Below are 20,087 nucleotides of genomic sequence, written 5' to 3'. Positions count from 1 at the left end.
GGAGAGTTCTTATTCTTTTAGATTTATCGGCTGCTTTTGATACCATAGACCACTCCTCACTATTATCTAGATTAGAGTCTTGGGTAGGTCTAAAAGCAAACGTTCTGAAATGGTTTCAGTCATACCTGTCTGACAGAAAGTTTTTAGTGAAGTTGGGTAATTTTTCCTCTTCCCCTGCTCCTCTGACCTGTGGCCTTCCACAAGGCTCTATTTTAGCTCCCTCTCTATTCTCTCTTTACATGTTACCTCTGGGCTCTATTCTACGAAAACATGGTGTGTCTTTTCATTTCTACGCAGATGACACTCAAATCTATCTACCAATCAAGAAAAACAATTCCACTGCGATTACTTCTCTTCTGAAATGTTTAGATGAGGTTAAATCAAGGCTAGTCCAAAATTTCCTCTTCCTAAATGAAGACAAGACCAAGGTAATTGTTTTCGGTCCAAATGATAACTCTCAGTGTATAAGCCCTGAGTCAGAAAGTTTATCCGTTTTTAGATCCTCGCGGGTGCGGAACCTAGCTATTCTAGTCGACCAGCATTTAAAATGTAATAAACATATATCTTCTGTCATTGGGTCCAGTTTCAATCAGCTTCGTTTACTGTCTAAAATTAAAAACTTTCTCACTCCAAAAACTCTAGAAATGGCTGTTCATGCGTTCGTTACGTCTCGTCTAGATTACTGCAATTCTTTATATTGCGGTATATCTAAATCTCAAATTGCGCGTCTTCAGCTTGTCCAAAATGCTGCGGCCAGACTTCTTTTAAAGTGTCGTAAACATGAACACATCACTCCAATTCTTAGATCTCTACACTGGTTGCCGGTTTGTCAGAGAATAGACTTTAAAATTCTCCTCTTTGTATATAAATCCCTACATAACCAAGCTCCTGTCTATCTATCTGACCTTCTTTACTTCTATACTCCGTCTAGAAGCCTACGATCCTGTGACCAGGCCTTGTTGGTGGTCCCTCACGTTAGGCTTAAGCGTAGAGGGGAGCGTGCATTTGCGGTGGCAGGGCCACGACTCTGGAATACCCTACCTTTAGAGATTAGAATGGCCCCTTCTTTGTCTGTTTTTAAGTCCTTGCTAAAAACTTATTTGTTTTCCTTAGTGTATTGACTACTGTGATATGGTAATTTTTAAACGTGCGGTTTTAAATTTTTGTCTGGTTTGTTCTCTGTGTATGTGGTAAAATTGTTGCTCTTCTGAAAAGCACTTTGGTCAGCCTGGTGGCTGTTGTATATGTGCTCTACAAATAAAATGAACTTGAAAAATAAAATGAACTTGTTGCACCATTGGCCATGAAAAACATGGAAACTCACCTGTGACATGCATTTTGTCTTCTATCACCTCGATCTTCAAGTAAAGACGTCCTCGTCTCTCTGTGTGGTCCGTTCCACAAAGGCTTGGCACATTCATCACACACTGCTTATGGACATTCATATCACAGGCTGTGAACACACACACATTTGCATAAAGCAGGAGTTCCCTGATTTCAGATTGACTTAATGAAAATAATACCTTGCACATAATATTTTAACATAATAGTAACATAATATTACAATAGTTAATCAAATGATTACTCCATATACTGTACATTGACATAGAAAAGTCCCAAATAACCACTGACCCTAGAACCACCCTTCGGCAAAAAATTGTTTAGTATGGTACTTACAGTCACATTTCATCCCTTGGTGTATGAGTCCATACAGAAGAGATCCACAGTGGTCACAGAATGTGGGACTGCCATAGGTGTGGATCTTAAACTTGTGCTTGCTTCTAGGGTCCTACACAGATAAAACGATTCAAAAGAAAGAGAGAGAACAGGTGAGGAGATTGAGTCTGAGCAAACCTAAAAGGCAGGAACAGGAGACTGAAGCAAAGGATTAATTAAAGGATTCATGAGATTTTAAATTTCATAATGTTCAATATTCAATTAATCTGGGTCAAAATGGTATAGATTCCATGGTGATTAACTTCATCATGCTATGATGTGACACTATATAAGTTGTGAAGTCATGACACTGGCCTATATAATTGTGTGATTTGCACCCTGTCTACACCAAACATGAGTGAAGTGGTGTATTAAAAGTAAATATACCTGCAGTCACCAACAGTAACTAGATAAACCATTCTATTTTTGACATACTACACTGCTTCCGACAACATGACAAATGTATTTGGAACATCGGCTGGAATGTTGGAATGTGACACGTTCAGTGTTAAACAGACTCAAGTTGCAGAGGGGCATCACATCAGCAAATGCATCTGGTATAGTCTTGGGTGTAAGGGGGAAAATGCCAGGACTGAATTCTACTATTTAATCTTTTTGGAGACAAAAAACAAGACATTTCCCTTGAAACAGACTCATATTTTTCTATATAATTATAAACTCAAAGCAAACATTAGTCAAGCCAGACATCATCTGTAGTTATGTAATTAAAAACAAACACTGACATCCTGAACGAAAACATAGAGACTGGTTCCAAAGGACTAATATTACCTGATATTATCAAGAGCAACTTTTATGATGCTTTTTTGTTACTTTAATTTATTTATTTTTATGTATTTATTTATTTTGGATCTTGAGAGCCTTTCTGCTATTTAGAGCTGGATAGTAATTTATTACATGTAATCTGGATTACGTAATCAGATTCCAAAAATTGGTTACACTTTATTTTAAGATGTCCTTGTTACAGTGTAATTGTACATTTAAGCCCTGAGTAATTAACTACATGTACTAACTATATGGTTAGGGGTAGGATTAGGGGTTGGCTTAGGGTTACTTGCATGTAATTATGCATAATTTATTGTTTATTGTACATGTAATGTGTAACAATGACACCTTAAAATAAAGTGTTACACAAAAATTAAGTGATTGTAATTAGATTAAATTACATTTTAAAATACTCTGAATCAAATACTTACATGATTACATATAATTCATACAATAACAATAAATTATTTATAATTTATGGATTCTCCCCAAATTTTCTTTTTCATCTTTTACATTTTCTTTTCTAAAATAGCCTACCATTTACACACACAGAAAGTCTTCCGGTTTTGTGGGCATTCACACAAGACCTTTTTTTTTTGTAAGTGTTTTATTTTGAATTATGTTATTTTAAAATGATTTATTTAGATTTTACATTGTTATGATTTATATAATTATTTGTTTTTCATTAAACTCACGAACCCCCTGCAGTTCCTTCATAATCCCCAGTTTTGGAAATCTAGATGTAATGTTTGGTGCACTTCATGTTATCAGTAACAATGGAATATTTGGAATGCAATAATGGAATATTTTCTTTTTCTTTGCATTTTTATATAAATTTGGCACACAATCCTATTTAAATCCATATGATAAACGAGTTAGGTGAAAAGTAATCTAAAAGTAATCAAAAGGTGAAAAGTAATCTAAAAGTAATCAAAAAGTAACTTCATGTCATGTATGAGAGAATGAGAGATCCCCCTCATGATTGTAAAGCACTTTGGGTGTACAGCAATACACAATAAAGCTCTGATGCTAAACTTAAATGAAAATCATACAGGTTTAAGGAAGTGATGAGGTTGAGTAAAGGACAGAATTATTAGGTAACACTTTATTTTAAGGTGTCCTTGTTACACGTTACATGTAATTACTATTATAATAAAAATTAATTATGCATAATTACATGCAAGTAACCCTAAGCCAAACCCTAATCCTAACATATAGCAAATACATGTAGTTAATTAATATTACTCAGTATTTAAATGTATAATTACACTGTAACAAGGACACCTTAAAATAAAGTGTAACCAATTATTATTATTAATATTACTTTTTTTACTTAAAAAAAATGTAGTCTGCATATGTTTTTGTAATCTTCTATTGACTAAGGATTACTTTCTTTTTTTGCACTTTTGAGATACAATACAATAGATGAAAGCAATTAAATTGGGACTATGCAATAACTACCAAATCAGCTTGAAATTCATGTCATTTAGTCATTTGGACATAGTTAGACTACATAACCTTGGCTATAATAAGGATATTAGTGACTAAAAGCTGGGAATTAGGACAAAATAATGACACCATATGACATATTATATAATGGCACATAAAATATGATGCATTTTATGTCATATTATTTACCTTTGTGAAGTGTCTGGAAAAAGTACGAGTTCTGGCACATCAAAACTTGTGGCTCACTTTTAGTATTCGTCAAAAACAAAGGCATTTTGCTTTAATATGCCACTGCTCTGACTTTTTTTTCCAGATATTTTACAAAGGCAGAGAATTTATCATACAAAGGATAAATAAGTGAGTCTTAAATCCTCAGCAATGATCAATTTTAATATTGTTGCTTACACTGTTCCCAACACATTATGAAGATAAAAGGACAATCTAAGGTCTAATCCAATGGGGCCTCAGACATAATGTAAGATGAGTTTATTTCAGAGACCTGACCATAGCCAAACATTAAAGACACTCCCTCACTTCAGAAAAGCATTCATTATTAAAAATGCATGAATATTTCATGGATGGTTAAATATAATTAGCTATAATGGCTTACTACAACATTTAACACTTGCATCTATGTTGCTCCGGAAATAGCCATTAAAATCTTATAGTATGAAAGCCTCATGCCTTCTGAAATTATTGTGCTTTCTCCACATCATCTAAATTGCAGACAGGAGGACAAACTACAAAGTTCAAGTACTGTCATCAGTAATGGCCTAGATACAGGTTTCTCAAATGGGGGTTGATAAGTTAATGAAAAGCCAATAATAAATTATATTGAATGTAAAATAAAGAAATAGTAAAAAGGGGAGCATGTTAAGCATGATATAGTATGATTATCAAAACACAATGCTGCAAATTTAACAAGCATTTGGGAATGCAATGTGAACTAGGTTTACTTTATTTACACATTTGAAATATTTTATATTTAAGTGGTTTGGCTGACAAAAAAGTTTGGGAACCCCTGGCATAGATGACCTCTCATATGCCTTTGGTGTCCAAGAGGTGGCCATGGATTTTTTAAACACTTAGCACTCATAGTCCTGTCACCAGTACAGCAAGTAGCCAGTCGCATATGTTGTAGTAATGAATTAAATGAACAGTGGTGGTAGCCAACTAATAGAAGTAGGTTGGGGTAGCTCTTAGCTTGCTATGGATTCCAGCCTTCTCAGCTTCACTTGTTTTTAACAGTACTTGCAGTGCCTTTACATTCAGACCACTGTGTAGTTTTATGGTGTACAGTTGTAAGATCTGACAATTTAACCCCTCCATTTTATGTCAGATAATGCTGTTGTCACATTTGAAAACAATGGTGTAAAACATGATATACTGATGACGCCTGCTGTCATAATGGAGACGTGAGGGGGTATACACACACACAGAAGACTAATGACAGCCATGATTTGTTTTTGTAAAAATAGCTTAAATACTGTGTGGTTTTTCACAAAAACTGATCGAAGCAAAATACTTTTATACAATGTCTATAATGGAAAATACTTTTTTGTTTACATTCTTGGTGCTTTAAAGTGAGTCACAATGTACTGCAATGTTCTGCATTAACTGGTTCGGAGAAAGAAAAAAATTACAAGATCATACATAGCATCAAAATCTAATCCACCATAAACTGGGCATTACAGGACATGAAGCTAAAGAAGACTACATTGATTAATTATTTTTTTTTAAATACGTCATACTTCAGTTGATTATATACATAATCACCCGAAAACTGTGCATAAACCAAATGACTGAAAAGAACAGGAGTGGATAAAGACCAAAGTCGAAACCTGAATGTTCTTTATTTTGATTTCTGTTTGTAGTCTTTGTGGTCTTTTGTAGTCAGCATTTAAAAGTTAACTTTTTTTATTTTTGTTCTTATTTTTCCAGCTCTTCTCTTTTAATTCTTGTTTAACTCTTGTTTTAGTCTATTTAATATCATTTTTTGTAGTCTTTGTTGTGTGTTGTCTTATGTAGTACCATGGTCCTAGAGGAACGCCGTTTCATTTCGCTGTGCTGAAATGACAAAGCTACTCTGACTCTCTGACTCTGTTAATGAGTCTTGGCTGTGAGATAATGAGTCCTAACTAACTGACTACCAAGAAATATTTAAAGCTGCCAGACAGACATTTAGCCTTCCTAACAGGCATAGGAACGATGTGTGTTTAAAAGCGTTTAAAAGCGATTAGACGCAGGTAGACAGTAGGTAGCCACCCAGAATGACCATTACCACCTCATAAAGAAGACTTGTTCACAAAATATCTGCCAGGTGGTGCAAAGGGACACCTTTTTTTGCACCTCTTTTAGGTGTGCTGACAGTTGTGATGTAGGTAAAAATACAGTATTTACATTATAATTTATAAAAATAATAATGACCAATGCACTTAACAGGAGCAGTACATTTTTGCCATGTAATTATTCTTTGATATAGTAGAGCTTGAATACACCTCTTATATGATTAGCATGTTTTTTATGCTTGAATTAAAATGTATTTTACATTTTCAAAATGAAAATGGCAGGGTGAAACAATTGCCCAGATATCAGAATGAAGAGAAAAAAAAAACTCATTAAAAGAATAAAATTCTTGAAAGGGAATCCTAGTTATGTATTTTAGATAGTGGAGTAAAGAAAAAAAAACTGCTTCATTCATTCATCTACCAATTCTCAGAGCCACTTTTCTGGGTGAGGATGCTGGAGCCTATCCCTGTAGTCTTGGACTACAGCTGGGGAAAACATCCTGGACAGATGGCCAGTCTATCACAGGGCTAAAACTGCTTTACTGCTTATTAATATTATAAAAAATCAGGAAATGCAAATAATGCAAGAAATTATATTATAAATCAGACCTGCAGACCCTAATCTTGCGTGAAACTGTCAACAAGTCTCTTAAAATATCAGATGATTTGATCTTTTTAGCGAGGTTAGTTCAGGTTGTAAAATGTCATGTGGAGCAATTGACCAAAAACATAATGGCTGACAAATATGAAGTAGTTTGTGGCATTTGGAATGAATGAATGAATGAATGAATAATCTAAATCCCAACCAATCATATATTTTTCTTTGTGTTAAGACAGAAGTGGAGATCTTTTTGTACAAAAACTTTTTTCTCTCATGATATTGAAGAACACTATTTTTTTCTAGTAATTTACAAAATATGAACATGCTACAAAGGCTGCATGGGTATAAAAATGTCATTTACTAAATGCTCTGACAAAAACAGACGTAAAAACAGAATGAGGGCTAGAAACTACTCACTGAGGGAAAGGCAATGGAAACATTACTGAAGTGCCATTTTTCATGCAAATATTTTGTTTTAATCCACAGTCACTTGTTGTCCCAGAAGAGATGAGAATGAGTGACTGTCGAACTGAGAAAAGACAAGTTACCTAACTTATCTTTATTCAATGCATTAAATTACTTTTTGAGTGCTACTATTAGCATCAGTGTTCAGATCATCATCCAGATAAAGACCAACTTTCATCCTTGTACCTCTTTGATTAAATAGTGCATGAAAATTCTCTCTCTGGGTCAGCAAAAGCATGAACAATTGCACAAATTCAGATTGGAATTTTCAAATGACCCCGATGTGATCACAAGCTGCAGGCTGTACACTGTTGTGATCATACTTGTCATTTAATGATTTTCCAACAAACTCTGACATAAAGTAATCTGACTTCATCACAAACCATTGTCATGATGACCAGATTATCAGCCTTGCCAACTCCATAAAAATGATTGATATGTGTGAAGCAGGAGAAATACAACGGTCAGTCGCAATTTCCTTGGGGTGAACACAATAAGACGAGTTCCTTTTTAAGGCAAAAAAAAAAGAAAATGAATATGTTGGAAATATAGGTTCTATATTTTCCCACTCTGCAGATGTTTGTAAAACTGGCATGTGGTTTCCAAGGGGGGCTGAAACAAAGACCAGTTCAAGAAGCCCAGAATCTCTAGTAATGCCTGCCAGCCAATATAAAATGCTCTATTAGGGACTGATAGTGGTGTGGGTACAATAACTGAGATTTGATGATATCACAGAGTATAATGTGAAAGTGGAATATATTTTAGATCAAAGCGGTAAAGGGAGGGGAGTGGGTGGGCTGTATTTCTTTTGAGGCTTGTGTTAATTAGCCCATTCCCTCCATCCTCTGTAGTTTATTATTAATGCATCACTCAAGGTGTGGCAGCTATAAACCTGACTTCAGTTCCTGTATTGCAGTGGATAAACTGGATTTATTCCATTATAACCGGTGTGTGTGTGTGCAATTATATATGTTTGGGTGTGTGCTTGTGTGTGGCAGTTAAAATGCTTATAATATCTTTGTGAACTAAAACATTTCAAGAGTTTGGGAGGCGTTTCACACAATTAGGAGGAACACAAAGCCGATGGATGAATGGCTTCATTGTGCAATTGCATGACAACAACACAAACAATAATCTTGAAAACAATTAATCAAATATTCTGACAGTAAATGATTAGTTGATTGCACTTTCCTTATTAAAGGGGTCATATGATGCGATTTCAAATTTTCCTTTCTCTTTGGAGTGTTACAAGCTCTTGGTGCATAAAGAAGATCTGTAAAGTTGCAAAGACTAAAGTCTCAAATCCAAAGAGATATTCTCACGCTTGAGGTATTCGGCCAATCACAACGCACTGGATAGCTGGCCAATTAGAGCAAACCTCGCTTTTCAGACCGATGAGCTTTGTAAAAATCGTCGTGTATCAGAAAAGCGGGGCATAGAGGAGAAACAATAATGTACAGTATGTGGAAAATAATGTTTTTTTTAACCTTAAACCGCATAAACACATTTCATTACACCAAATACACAAAATAATGTTATTTTTAGCAACATCATATGACCCCTTTAATATTAGTACACAAGGACAAATGATACACAAGCTGATGACGTAATATTTTGGTGGAGTAAAAAGGTTTGTGCTCTTCTTCTTGAGAACAAAATTTGAACTGAATTGAACTGGATAATGACACCACTTTATTAACATTATTATTGAACTAAAATGAATCAATATTTTACCTTCTACAGGGCTGCTTACAGCTGAACTGAACTCATTTAATAATTTATTAACTTTGCAACAAAGTTACTAAACTTAATTTGAGCTGAATAATGACACTTACCTTCTGTAGAGCTACTTTACATTTTAAAATTGAATTTGTTTCATAATCTTCTAACATTATCTAAATTTTCCAACATTAACACTGTAATATCAATGTAAAACTGCTGTATTGTATACACTATAAAAAAATGCAACTTGATTTGACTCTTATGACAAAGTAAAAACAGTGTATTTGATACCTTACTCATTAATTTCAACCATTCACTACCATGTGTGCACACAAACAAGTACATATACATTAGCAACAGACGGGGTGTGGGTGACAGACACTGCTTGATGCACTGTAGGTGGTAAAGGCAGAGACGTTGCAAGCCAAGGAAGAATATGTATATGTGTGTGTGAGTGTGGAAAAGGCATCTATATATAGTCCCTGCTGCAGCTGTAGCCTGTGATATAAGGGAGAACGTTCTCTGGGTTCAGTCAAACAGTGACACATGGCTATGTTTAGACTGATGCCACTTCCTCACTGAATAGCCTTTACATCTTACAGTGACTATTTCATTATTCAGAGCCCCAGTGTGTGTGAGAGGATAAAGAGCCTATGCCATGTGTCGCAAGAAAACAGAGTGCATTCCAAAGCTATTCAGACTTTGCTATGCTGCATCCTTATACCCAGGGCTGTCATTAAGTGGGGAAAGGTAATGATTTCCGGGATCCACAGCCACAGCCATGGGAGGCCCACAGAGATTTCAGCCTGGGGCGATAGGGACTAATGTTGTCACAGTACCAACATTTCAGTAGTCAGTAAATACCAGTAAAATTTAATGGTACCAATTTCAGTACCATACCAAAATCTATTGTAACTGTTTCGTTTTAATATATTTTTTAAACTACTGGAAAATAAAAATATTAAACAAATGAAATTTGTTAATTATTAATGCTATTAATACTTATAAGTAATACATTAAAACATTAGCATGTAGCCTTTAAATATTGTTCAGTTAAGTAAACACTCCATTAAAAAGATCAAATGAAAAGTTAGCAACAAAACGAAAAACAAGGAAACATATTACAGGTAACAGAACAAAAGCAAGTCACTTGCACTTACACTGCAAGACTTAATGGACAGTTCAGATTTTTTTGTCCCATCCATTAACACTATGTAAAAAAAAACAGCAATTTCAGATTCCCACATTTTAACATGGTGTGTATTTAGCTGAATTTAAAATAAAACTTTTATTCAAATTATGAATGAGTTAATACATTTATTAATGGTTTATGTAAAAGGAAATTTATATTCCAAGCAAAGAGCGCTCCCATAATAATCAAACTGATTATAATAATGAAACTAATATCACTTCAGTTCCCCTGTAGTGCAAGCAGACTGACTGAGTGTAATATCTTGCTGTTATCAAAAATGATTTATATCCTGTTTATACTTTGTTGGTTATAATGAAACAAAGGGTGTACTCACACTAGGCGTTTTGAACCGCGCCCGAGCGCGTTTGACCCCCAAAGCCCGGTTTGTTTGACTAGCGTGAGCCCTTCGTGCTGCGCTCGGGCTGAGCGCTAATCGCGCCGGAGAGCAGAACAGATACTATTTTGTTTTTTATTATTATTTTATTTTGTGTGTTTTGTATTTTACTGTCATCATTACGACCGCAAACATATTCTATTACTACTACTACACTACACTTTTCAATTAATTTAATATAATCAAGTATATTTAGGTTTATAATGGCTCTGGTTCTTACCTTATTGATGAACAGGAAATGTAGTTTGCGAGTAAAGCTGCAAATTATTTAATTAACCTCAGCTGTCTCCGTAATAATTTTCTGATACATACAAGTGAAAATCAATGCACGGCATAAATTATAAATTAATTATTATTAATTATTCGGCAGAATATTAGCGAAAGTGGTTTTCTCCGTTATCTCATACATGACAAGTGTGCTCCGGCCCGGAAAGTTTAGTGCAAGTGTGAGTGCAGGCCAGCGGGGGAGTGGGGAGTGGGGTGTAATCGCTCGGGCTCGGTTCAAGGCAACCGTGCCTAATGTGAGTACACAAATTGTGTGCGTGCAGAGCTCTCACTAAACAAACTCTGCCGTAAAAAATGCCTCTGATTGGCCCTTGCATTCACATGTTCAACAGACATGTCTGAGATTGGCTACAATTCTCAATGCTGCAAAAACACATTGTAAATAGAAACCAATGATGCTTTTCATAGAGTTTTTGTAAGAAAAATATCCATATTTAAAACTTTATAAACCGTGTTCTCTAGCTTCAGCTAACTGTCATATTCGTGTACACGAGAGAGGGCATTCCAGCGGATGATGTAGAATGTAGGCAAACGCGGAAATGAAGAGGAGAGAGCAAAACAAAACACCAGTCATGAATTAGAAGTACAAAAGAAGTATTTGTAAAGAAAAATGTCAGAGGATTGTGATATAAGCCAAGAGGAGACTGTTTGCCTTTGCTAAACAAAGGAAAATTTGATTCCTTTGCTCCTGTAAACAAAACTTGGTTCTCGCGAGACTAGCATATTCTCACTGGAGCTTATGCTATGCCTGCGCGTCCTGCATCACCCACTGATTATAAATACTGATTAACGCACATGCATAGAGCACATCAAACTTAAACCGTACCAGCTTGATGCACAAGAACAAACCTCACTGATCCTAGTTAGTGGTCGACTGATATAGTTTTTTGACAGCTGATGCAAATGTCAATATACACGGTGGAATGTCCGATATAAAGCCGATGTCATTTTATTTATTTAATTAATATTTAAGACATTAAATAAATAAATAATTTGAAAATGGATTAAAAAATAAATTAGTAAAATAAACATACTTATACTTTAGATGACAAAGTATTTTTCACAAATAAATAAATATTTAATAAAAATATAATACAAAGGAAGTAAACACTGTAACCAACAGGGCACTTAGTAATCTGGAAAGTTTATGTGCATTGGGAATCATATTTTTTTCAAATAAAGCCAAGGTAACACTTAATTTTACATACAGCACAGTGAAAATGATGTGGATTTGGCAGTGGGCAAATGTATAAAGCGCAGCATAGTTTGAAATCACGAGTTTAAAGTTTGTCGATCGGGCATCTCCAGTAGAGCTGAACTCTCCCCATTTGTATTCAATTCGCATGGACTGACCGTCACGCAGAGAACACGCGATCAGGCAATATACAAATGCACACTTCACAAGATCTCACAGCTGAATTCGACTAAGTTTGCAAGGTTTGTGAAAACCTTGCGAAGAGAGAACAAAACAAAATGCCGGTCACGAATTAGAAGTACAAAACGAGGATTTGTAATAGGATTTTGATATAAGCCAAGAGGAGACTAGTTTTCCTTTGGTAAAGTAAGGAAACTTTGCTTCCTTTGCTCCTGTAAACAAATGTTGGTTTTCGCGAGACACACACACATGCGCTACGCCTACGTCAGAAAGGCAGGCTCTCGTGAAGGCATGTACGACAGTTAGCGGAAGTTACACAAAACTGTTTATATCGTTTTAAATATGGATTTTTTTTTTTTTTTACAAAAACACATCAGTTCGCTACAGCAGGCCTTTATTCACTAGGTACGTTTACATGGACACTTTTTGCTTTAAAAAGCACACGTGATATTTATCTACTTTGGGTCCTAATTAGGCGACGACCAGCACATGAACTGTTGTGCAGTGCTGCTTACTTTATAAAGCAGTAAAAGTGCCCCTTCCTGCACCCAAAACCAGTCGTCTGTGGATGATAGTCTTAAACAAGGACTGGTAGGACGTTGTGCTGCTCCACTTCACAGACGCTGAGTGAAAGGGGAGTTTTATAATGACTGGACACTCATTTATGACATTTTATTCACCAGGAAGAACTGCTCGTTCCGCGTGTCATGTGTCATTACGCTATTTCTAAGTCACTGCGCATGCGCAGTACTTTCCAGTTTCGGTTTTTAATCCGATCCAGTGTTTACATGTCCTCTCGCTCGGATTACAAAAGGAATAAACCACCCCATACAATCCGATCGAAATTTTAGTCAGATCTGGCCAATTCAATCCGATTGACGTGGTTACATGTTACTTTTTTATTCTGATTGAGCTTCTAGTCCTATTACGATCGGATTAGTAGGGTCCATGTAAATGCAGCTACTGATTTTATTATTATGATTATGATATTACAACATCTTAGTGCATTTACTAATTTCTGAGAATCCTAGCTTTCGGGTAATGGATACATGATATCAGTCTTCAGTGCTAGAATCACTCTGGGGTTATAAAGTGCGCAAAAGAGACTCCCAGGTGCCAACACTCAGTCTCCTCTTCTAAATACTGACATTTGGTAGACGGAAACCATTCACCTCTTACAGCCGCACCTACCAACCAATCACTTCCTGCTGCTAGTAACCCACCGCGATGAGTCTCCCAGCTCCCACGGCAACAGCCAATCAAATCTCACTCCACTAAGGCCACATCCTGAAAGAAGTGATTATAGCTTGAAGAGCTCTCGGTCTCAAAAACCCTGTTCAGAATTCCAGACATTACAGAAAAAAAAAAACAGAACTTCAGATAGAAAAAAAATCTAAATGACCGATTGCAGATGGTTTTACTGAAAAGCAACAGATGCAATGACATACAAATTCCAAAATGTAAATATCTTACCACAAACATTTAAATCTATTTAAGGAAGTCGATAATATGCAAGAATAGAATGTAATCAAGAGTTTTCAAGACACATTCTTCTGTCTCAGACAAGTGTTGGACAGAGTACACAAATCAGTTAAAGTACCTATACACCCTAATGAAATATTACTCCAGTAAAAATACTCCTAATATATATATATATATATATATATATATATAATATCTATCTATAGACTTGGAGATGCACAAATGGAGACATATCTCCAATTTCAACCAGTGGTTCCTAATCTTTCTGAATCCCCATCTATACAGTACATTATTATTACAAAACATGGGCGTATCGATGTAGGTAAATTAATTAACCACAATTCATTTTGTGATTTCATAAGTTTCAAGAACTTTATTTTCATCAATAAAAACAATAGTTATTCAGGGAAAATGACTTCATGTCTTTTTAGCATTTCAATTAAGTTAGAGCGTTTAAATACATTATTAATAACATTCATATTAATTATTTTAACAATAATTCTGTGCCCCCTTGTAAGTTTGTTGAGATCATCTGGTGGATAAAAACTGATGCAAACAGCTTGCCCTATTACAACAGATTTAGAATCATTCAGTGTAATTTTGCGATGTACAGATTCTCTTTCAGAAATAAGACTTCACTATTGTACCGGGAGTTAATTTCTTCAGAGTAAAATTTAAATTGTTATTATTGTCCACTGCTACATAAGACACTCATTGTCATAAGCTTGTCATCAGGTGAGCAGATGTAAATGTGAGTATGGAATTTGGCTTGGCTCAGCCTGACCTTTTAAAAGTCAACTCATAGCAGGTGGTATCAACTTACTCTAGCTATGTTTATTCATACTGCATTCATAACTCATGCTTTACACTCCCTCTCATTGCTTCATCATTCCCTCCTCCTCACAGAATTGTTCTGTCTTCAGCTTCTTCCACCGTTATTCCTTTCCTTTGACTGACCAGGTGTTTCTGGTGCTCTTTTGAGCAGGTGGGTACCAGCCTTGTCATTTCGATGTTTTATTTATAGGCCCAATTAACATTTCTTTCTCATGGAGTGTCAAGCTAACTAGGGGGTGTCACCCAAACACTCTATAATTGCCTGGCCCATTTCCAAAGCTCACATTTATAGCCACACCAAAACAATTCTACAGTGAACTTTGAACTATGCTAAAGCTATAGTTCCACTTGATTTCAAATTTATCCAGTCAGAGTTGACCTGCATTTAAATTTGTTCTAGTAAACAAAAAAGGCATGGGATTTAGTAGGGAAATTTATGGCTTCACCACGAATTGGTAAGCAGATTTACTGGTTCAAATTTTTGTCAGGACAGCTCCTCTGGTTACTTCTATGGTAATCAGAGCAGGGTGCCTGCTCAAAGGATCTGTTCTGGTTAACCACTTTCTCTCTCTACCTGGCAAGACTTGAGAATATGCAAAGATTGCGAAGGCCTCATCAGCAACTTTGCACAATCCACCGCAGTGCAAAACACTGGGGCAAGATCTGACAGGATTTAACAAGGTATATATGACCAAATGACAACAAGCAGCAAATGACAAAGAGCAGACTAATGTCACACATTTGGAGGCTTCTTTTACTTGTGAACGAATACAAACAAATATAGTGTGACATCATCTTATCATCAGATGTAAAAGTTATAAAAGCATGTCAAAGGTGTTCTATATTCAACTGCATCAGTCATCCAAAAACTGCTTTTGCTGCCCCAGGCATTTACTGTCACATGGGAATTCAAATATGCCTCTGAACAAAACTATCACATTTTATTAAAAATAATGGCGGGTGTAAATGTACTTTTGAGATTTAAGTCTGAAATACATCTCATAAAAATAAAATATAATATAAAAATATTGTGAGACTGGAACTTGGTGGTGTACAGAAACATGACACATATATAGGGCTGGGTATTGTACACATTTTTTTATATTGATACTGATACCAATACCTTGACTTCAATTACCTAAAAAAAATGTTTTTATTTTTTCAGCTTGTTAAAGTTTTTACAAACTCAAAGACTCATCTCCTGAGCCACTGCACAAAGGAGAGACTGGAACTTGGTGGTGTACAGAAACATGACACATATATAGGGCTGGGTATTGTACACATTTTTTTATATTGATACTGATACCAATACCTTGACTTCAATTACCTAAAAAAAAATGTTTTTATTTTTTCAGCTTGTTAAAGTTTTTACAAACTCAAAGACTCATCTCCTGAGCCACTGCACAAAGGAACAAAATGTAACCAACACAATAACTCAGTGCAAATAGTTTTAATAAAGTTCATATAGTTTTCACATCTTTTAGGCTACATTTATACTAGTGTGTTTATTTTTAAAATGCATAGCTAAGACAGAATCATCATTTCTATTCATTTTCCACTTATTCACACAATCTGATGAGCATTAGCTGTTTCAAGCGCTGTCTGCCTGTGTTTTCTCTTCCGTGATCGCAGTTATGTCTCGGAGGAAGCTCATTCACAGCTCAAATGTTTATTACGTTTATGTTAAATGTTTATTAGAAAAGTGTTTATTACGTTTGAAATATGGATATTTATCTTACAAAAGCGCATGGATTTGCTACAGGAGGCCTTTATTCACCCCCCGTCGCCGTGTGAGGGACGTTTTATTACGGATGCGCGCACTTTATTTCACATCTTCTGAACTGTTGACAACCAAACACCAGTTTACCCCCCATTGTAAGGCTTGGAGGGGCCAGGACAATTTTTTATATAACTCCGATTAGATTCGTCTGAAAGAAAAAAAGTCACATACACCTAGGACGCTTCGAGGGTGAGTAAAACACAGGCTAATTTTCATTTTTGGGTGAACGAACCCTTTAATCAATTAATTTATTTGTAGGACTGTGTAGCAACTCATAATGTAATAACTGCACATAATGTAAAAAGTGCACATAATGTAACAAATATTACATTATTATTGTAATAAAATGTTCATAATGTAACAATTTTCTCAAAACGTAATAAAATCTTGAGCTCATAATGTAATAATAATTTTTCAATGTGATAACAATTTTTCACATAATGTAATAGGTTATTGTATGATACATTTATTACATTATGAACACACTGTGGCAACTTATAATGTAATCACAGTTTATAAGGTAATACCTGTCACGAATCCGGTCCATGAACTTCCATCTGCTAGCCATCAGAGGTCACCCTTTCCATTTTCATTGACTCTCGCACTACACACTGTTGCATATCAGCCCGGACTACATATCCCATCATTCATTGCACTGATTGCACACAGCACTGATTGCACACAGCTGTTTCATATCACTCACTCACTATATAACACTCACTCAAACAACCATTCTCGGCCGAGTATTGTATGCGCTTATCGCCAGCAGTGATACCTACTCTACAGAGCCCTCGTTAGCTTCCTAGCCTAGCCTAGCCTAGCCTAGCCTTGCCTTGTCTGTTTTCTCGGTTTCTGATCCTTGCCTGGTTTCCTGGATTTATCCCTTTAGTCTCGCCCTTGTGATCCTGTTCGCCAATCGTTGACCTACGCTAGCCCTAGGACTATTCCTGCCTGTGTTTCTGACCTCCTCTCATGTTAATAAAGCTTGCATATGGATCCGCACGTCTCACGTCTTGTCAGCCCCGTAACAATAGGAGATGATGAATTATTGTTAGCCACTTTCCAGGACATTGTGTATGTATTGAGCTTTTGTCCTCCAGTGAGTCTTGGCTGACCCAAAACTCTTGGGATCAACTTCTGGTACTAAACATGCTGACTTATTAGTGTGCAGTGTTCTCTCCTTCACAGGCCTTGAGGCAATCATGACACTGAAGCCGCCAAATGATTACAGCAGTCTAGTGCAATGGTTGTTTTTCTCCTGTGTATATTTTAGATGCGCATGAGCCGTGGTCAGACATGAAAGTAAACCACAGTGCAAAATCAGTATGTGGTAGGAGAATTGCCTATAAAAAAAACTCCCTTAAATTCCAACAGTCTGCCTAAATGAAATGCCAGTCTGAAAAGTTTTTCAGAATCATACATATCCAGAGGCAGTATGTTGTAGCAAAAACCAAATTAGCAACAGAAAAGTAGGACATCTATTTAGTTAGTTGGTATAGTTAGCTATTTATTTATTGGTTTGGTTTGTAATTTTGTTTCTCTTGCCTGTTTACATAGAATTTTATTTCATCACATTTTTCTGAGGCATTACAGATGAATATTTAGAAGAGCATCTTCAATATGTTACAGTGATCATTCCTTTGTTTACCATCTGCAGGGAGATGATTATGGATATATATTTTGTTCCTCTGGACTTGTTTTTCTCTTCATTCTGTTTCTAGTGACTGGACCCCCATTATCTTTACCCAGTTTGTAAGTCATAGAACAGGCTAGCAATTTCCCTGAAACTGATGTTGCTTTAAAAGATGTTATGGTTCAGGCTCCCTCACTATTTAACACTCACTCTGATCCCTTCCCTCTGCCGAGTATTGTTTAGCGCCTATCTCTTGATAGCTACTCTACAGAGCCCTCTTTAGCGTCCTAGCCCAGCCTAGTCTTGCCTTGTCTGTTTTCTCGGTTTTTGATCTGTGCCTGTTTTCCTGGATTTATCCCTTTAGTCTCGCCCTTGTGATCCTGTTCGCCAATCGTTGACCTACGCTAGCCCTAGGACTATTCTTGTGTCTTGCCCGCCATATACCTGTTTGCCACCGTTCGACCCTGCCTGTGTTTCTGACCTCCTCTCATGTTAATAAAGTTTGCATATGGATCCGCACGTCTCATGTCTTGTCAGCCCCGTTACAATACCAACACATAATTTAAAACAATTATTATTATTATATGTTTACAATATCATAATTATCTTTCAATATAATACATTTGAGCACAAAACATAATCATAGTTTTATTAAAAGAAAATTAGGCTTATTAGGCTACATTGTGAACTTATTTTTTATAAAAAGCTTTTGTGAATTTTGTGATTATGACATGCTTAATTTTTTTTTTTTAAATATAGGCCTGGTTTCACAGACAGGGCTTAGACTAAGCCAGGATTAGGCCATAGTTCAATTAGGACATTTCAATAATTTTTTTAAAAACGTGCCTTAGAAAAAACAATACTGGTGTGCATTTTGAGACAAATTAAAGGCACTGATATATTTTAAGATCAGTTAGAGCAAGTTTCTTTCAGTTGAAACAGCTCAGACTTAGATTTTAGTCTGGCATTAGGCTTGAGCCTTGTCTGTGAAACCGGAGGATAGTCTTTTAAATGGTTGTTATAAAAACTTGTTTATATTCTACAAAAATGTATAGGCCTAATGTATTTATAATTTTGGCGATATGATTAGACAGTTTTATCTTCCTGAGGTAAATGTCACGTAACTGACACATTCTTCACAGGCTGTTATACTGATGATTTCCCTGGTTAAAACCGCTTATAGGCACAGAAATGATGCGTGATTGTAAGTTGTACTTTATTTTTCAACATATACTCTGATGTACATTCACGTTATAACTTATATTAAAGTGAAGAATTGTTCATTTAACTTGTGCTCCGTGCTGCTGTTGCCTGAGGCAGATAACGCGATCTATCCCAGACTACATTAGACTTTGGAAACTTTTGTTCTTTCCAAATTTGTTCATAAAAAATGCCTTCAATTCAAGGACATAAAATTTATTAGGGGCGCAACTGAATTGTTCCTAGCAATAATTTTGATCAATTAAAATACATTTATATGTAACCACTGTCGTTGTCATCATACCATGGACATTACCTGAGATGTTAAATTCCACATGAAATCAAAATTTACAATATTTATTTTGTTAGCGCACATTGCTAGTCTTAAGGTCAACAATTAATTTGTGCAAGTTAATCCTCTGGAAAAAAAATTTTGTTTTGGTAATCTTTAATCAAAATCTGATCATTTGCTTCCACTCTGGAATGGCATGCTTTCTCTGATGACGTCAGTTTGACGGCTTGGCCAGAATATGCTTAACCACGCCCCTCCGACCATTAGTCTGCTGTGAGTGAGAGATGAGAGGAGGAGCTCAAAAATAAAACTCTGTCCTCTACTCAATATTCCGTTTCAGCTGGAAATACGGCACCACACTGAAATCCAGTTGGCAGTAACTTCCGGTTCACGTGGACTTTAAAGTAAGGCAAGGCAAGGCAAGGCAAGTTTATTTGTATAGCACATTTCATACACAATGGTAATTCAAAGTGCTTTACATAAAAGAAAAGAAAAAAAATAATCACAACAATAAAACAAGGAATTTAAAAACATTGAAAATGATTAAAACAATTGATTTAAGAAGTTTAAAATGAATTTAAAACAGTTAAAAATAG

The 20,087-nt window shown here is 35.7% G+C and overlaps 1 protein-coding gene across 1 annotated transcript in view; it reads right to left on the bottom strand.

Moving 5' to 3' along the window:
* Positions 1-20,087, bottom strand: part of LOC107716883 (protein kinase C alpha type-like) — a 94,520-nt gene that overhangs the window by 49,312 nt on the left and 25,121 nt on the right. The window contains exons 3-4 of the mRNA XM_016523489.1: positions 1,678-1,789; positions 1,325-1,453 (exon numbers count right to left, since the gene is read on the bottom strand). Coding sequence (XP_016378975.1) covers positions 1,325-1,453; positions 1,678-1,789 — 241 coding nt within the window. The remainder of the gene's footprint in view (positions 1-1,324; positions 1,454-1,677; positions 1,790-20,087) is intronic.

Source organism: Sinocyclocheilus rhinocerous, unplaced genomic scaffold (assembly GCF_001515625.1).
Source record: "Sinocyclocheilus rhinocerous isolate Xijiao unplaced genomic scaffold, SAMN03320098_v1.1 scaffold59, whole genome shotgun sequence".
NCBI classification, from domain to species: Eukaryota; Metazoa; Chordata; class Actinopteri; order Cypriniformes; family Cyprinidae; genus Sinocyclocheilus; species Sinocyclocheilus rhinocerous.
Note: the sequence above shows the minus strand (reverse complement) of the source record. Positions and strands in the feature narration are given on the sequence as shown.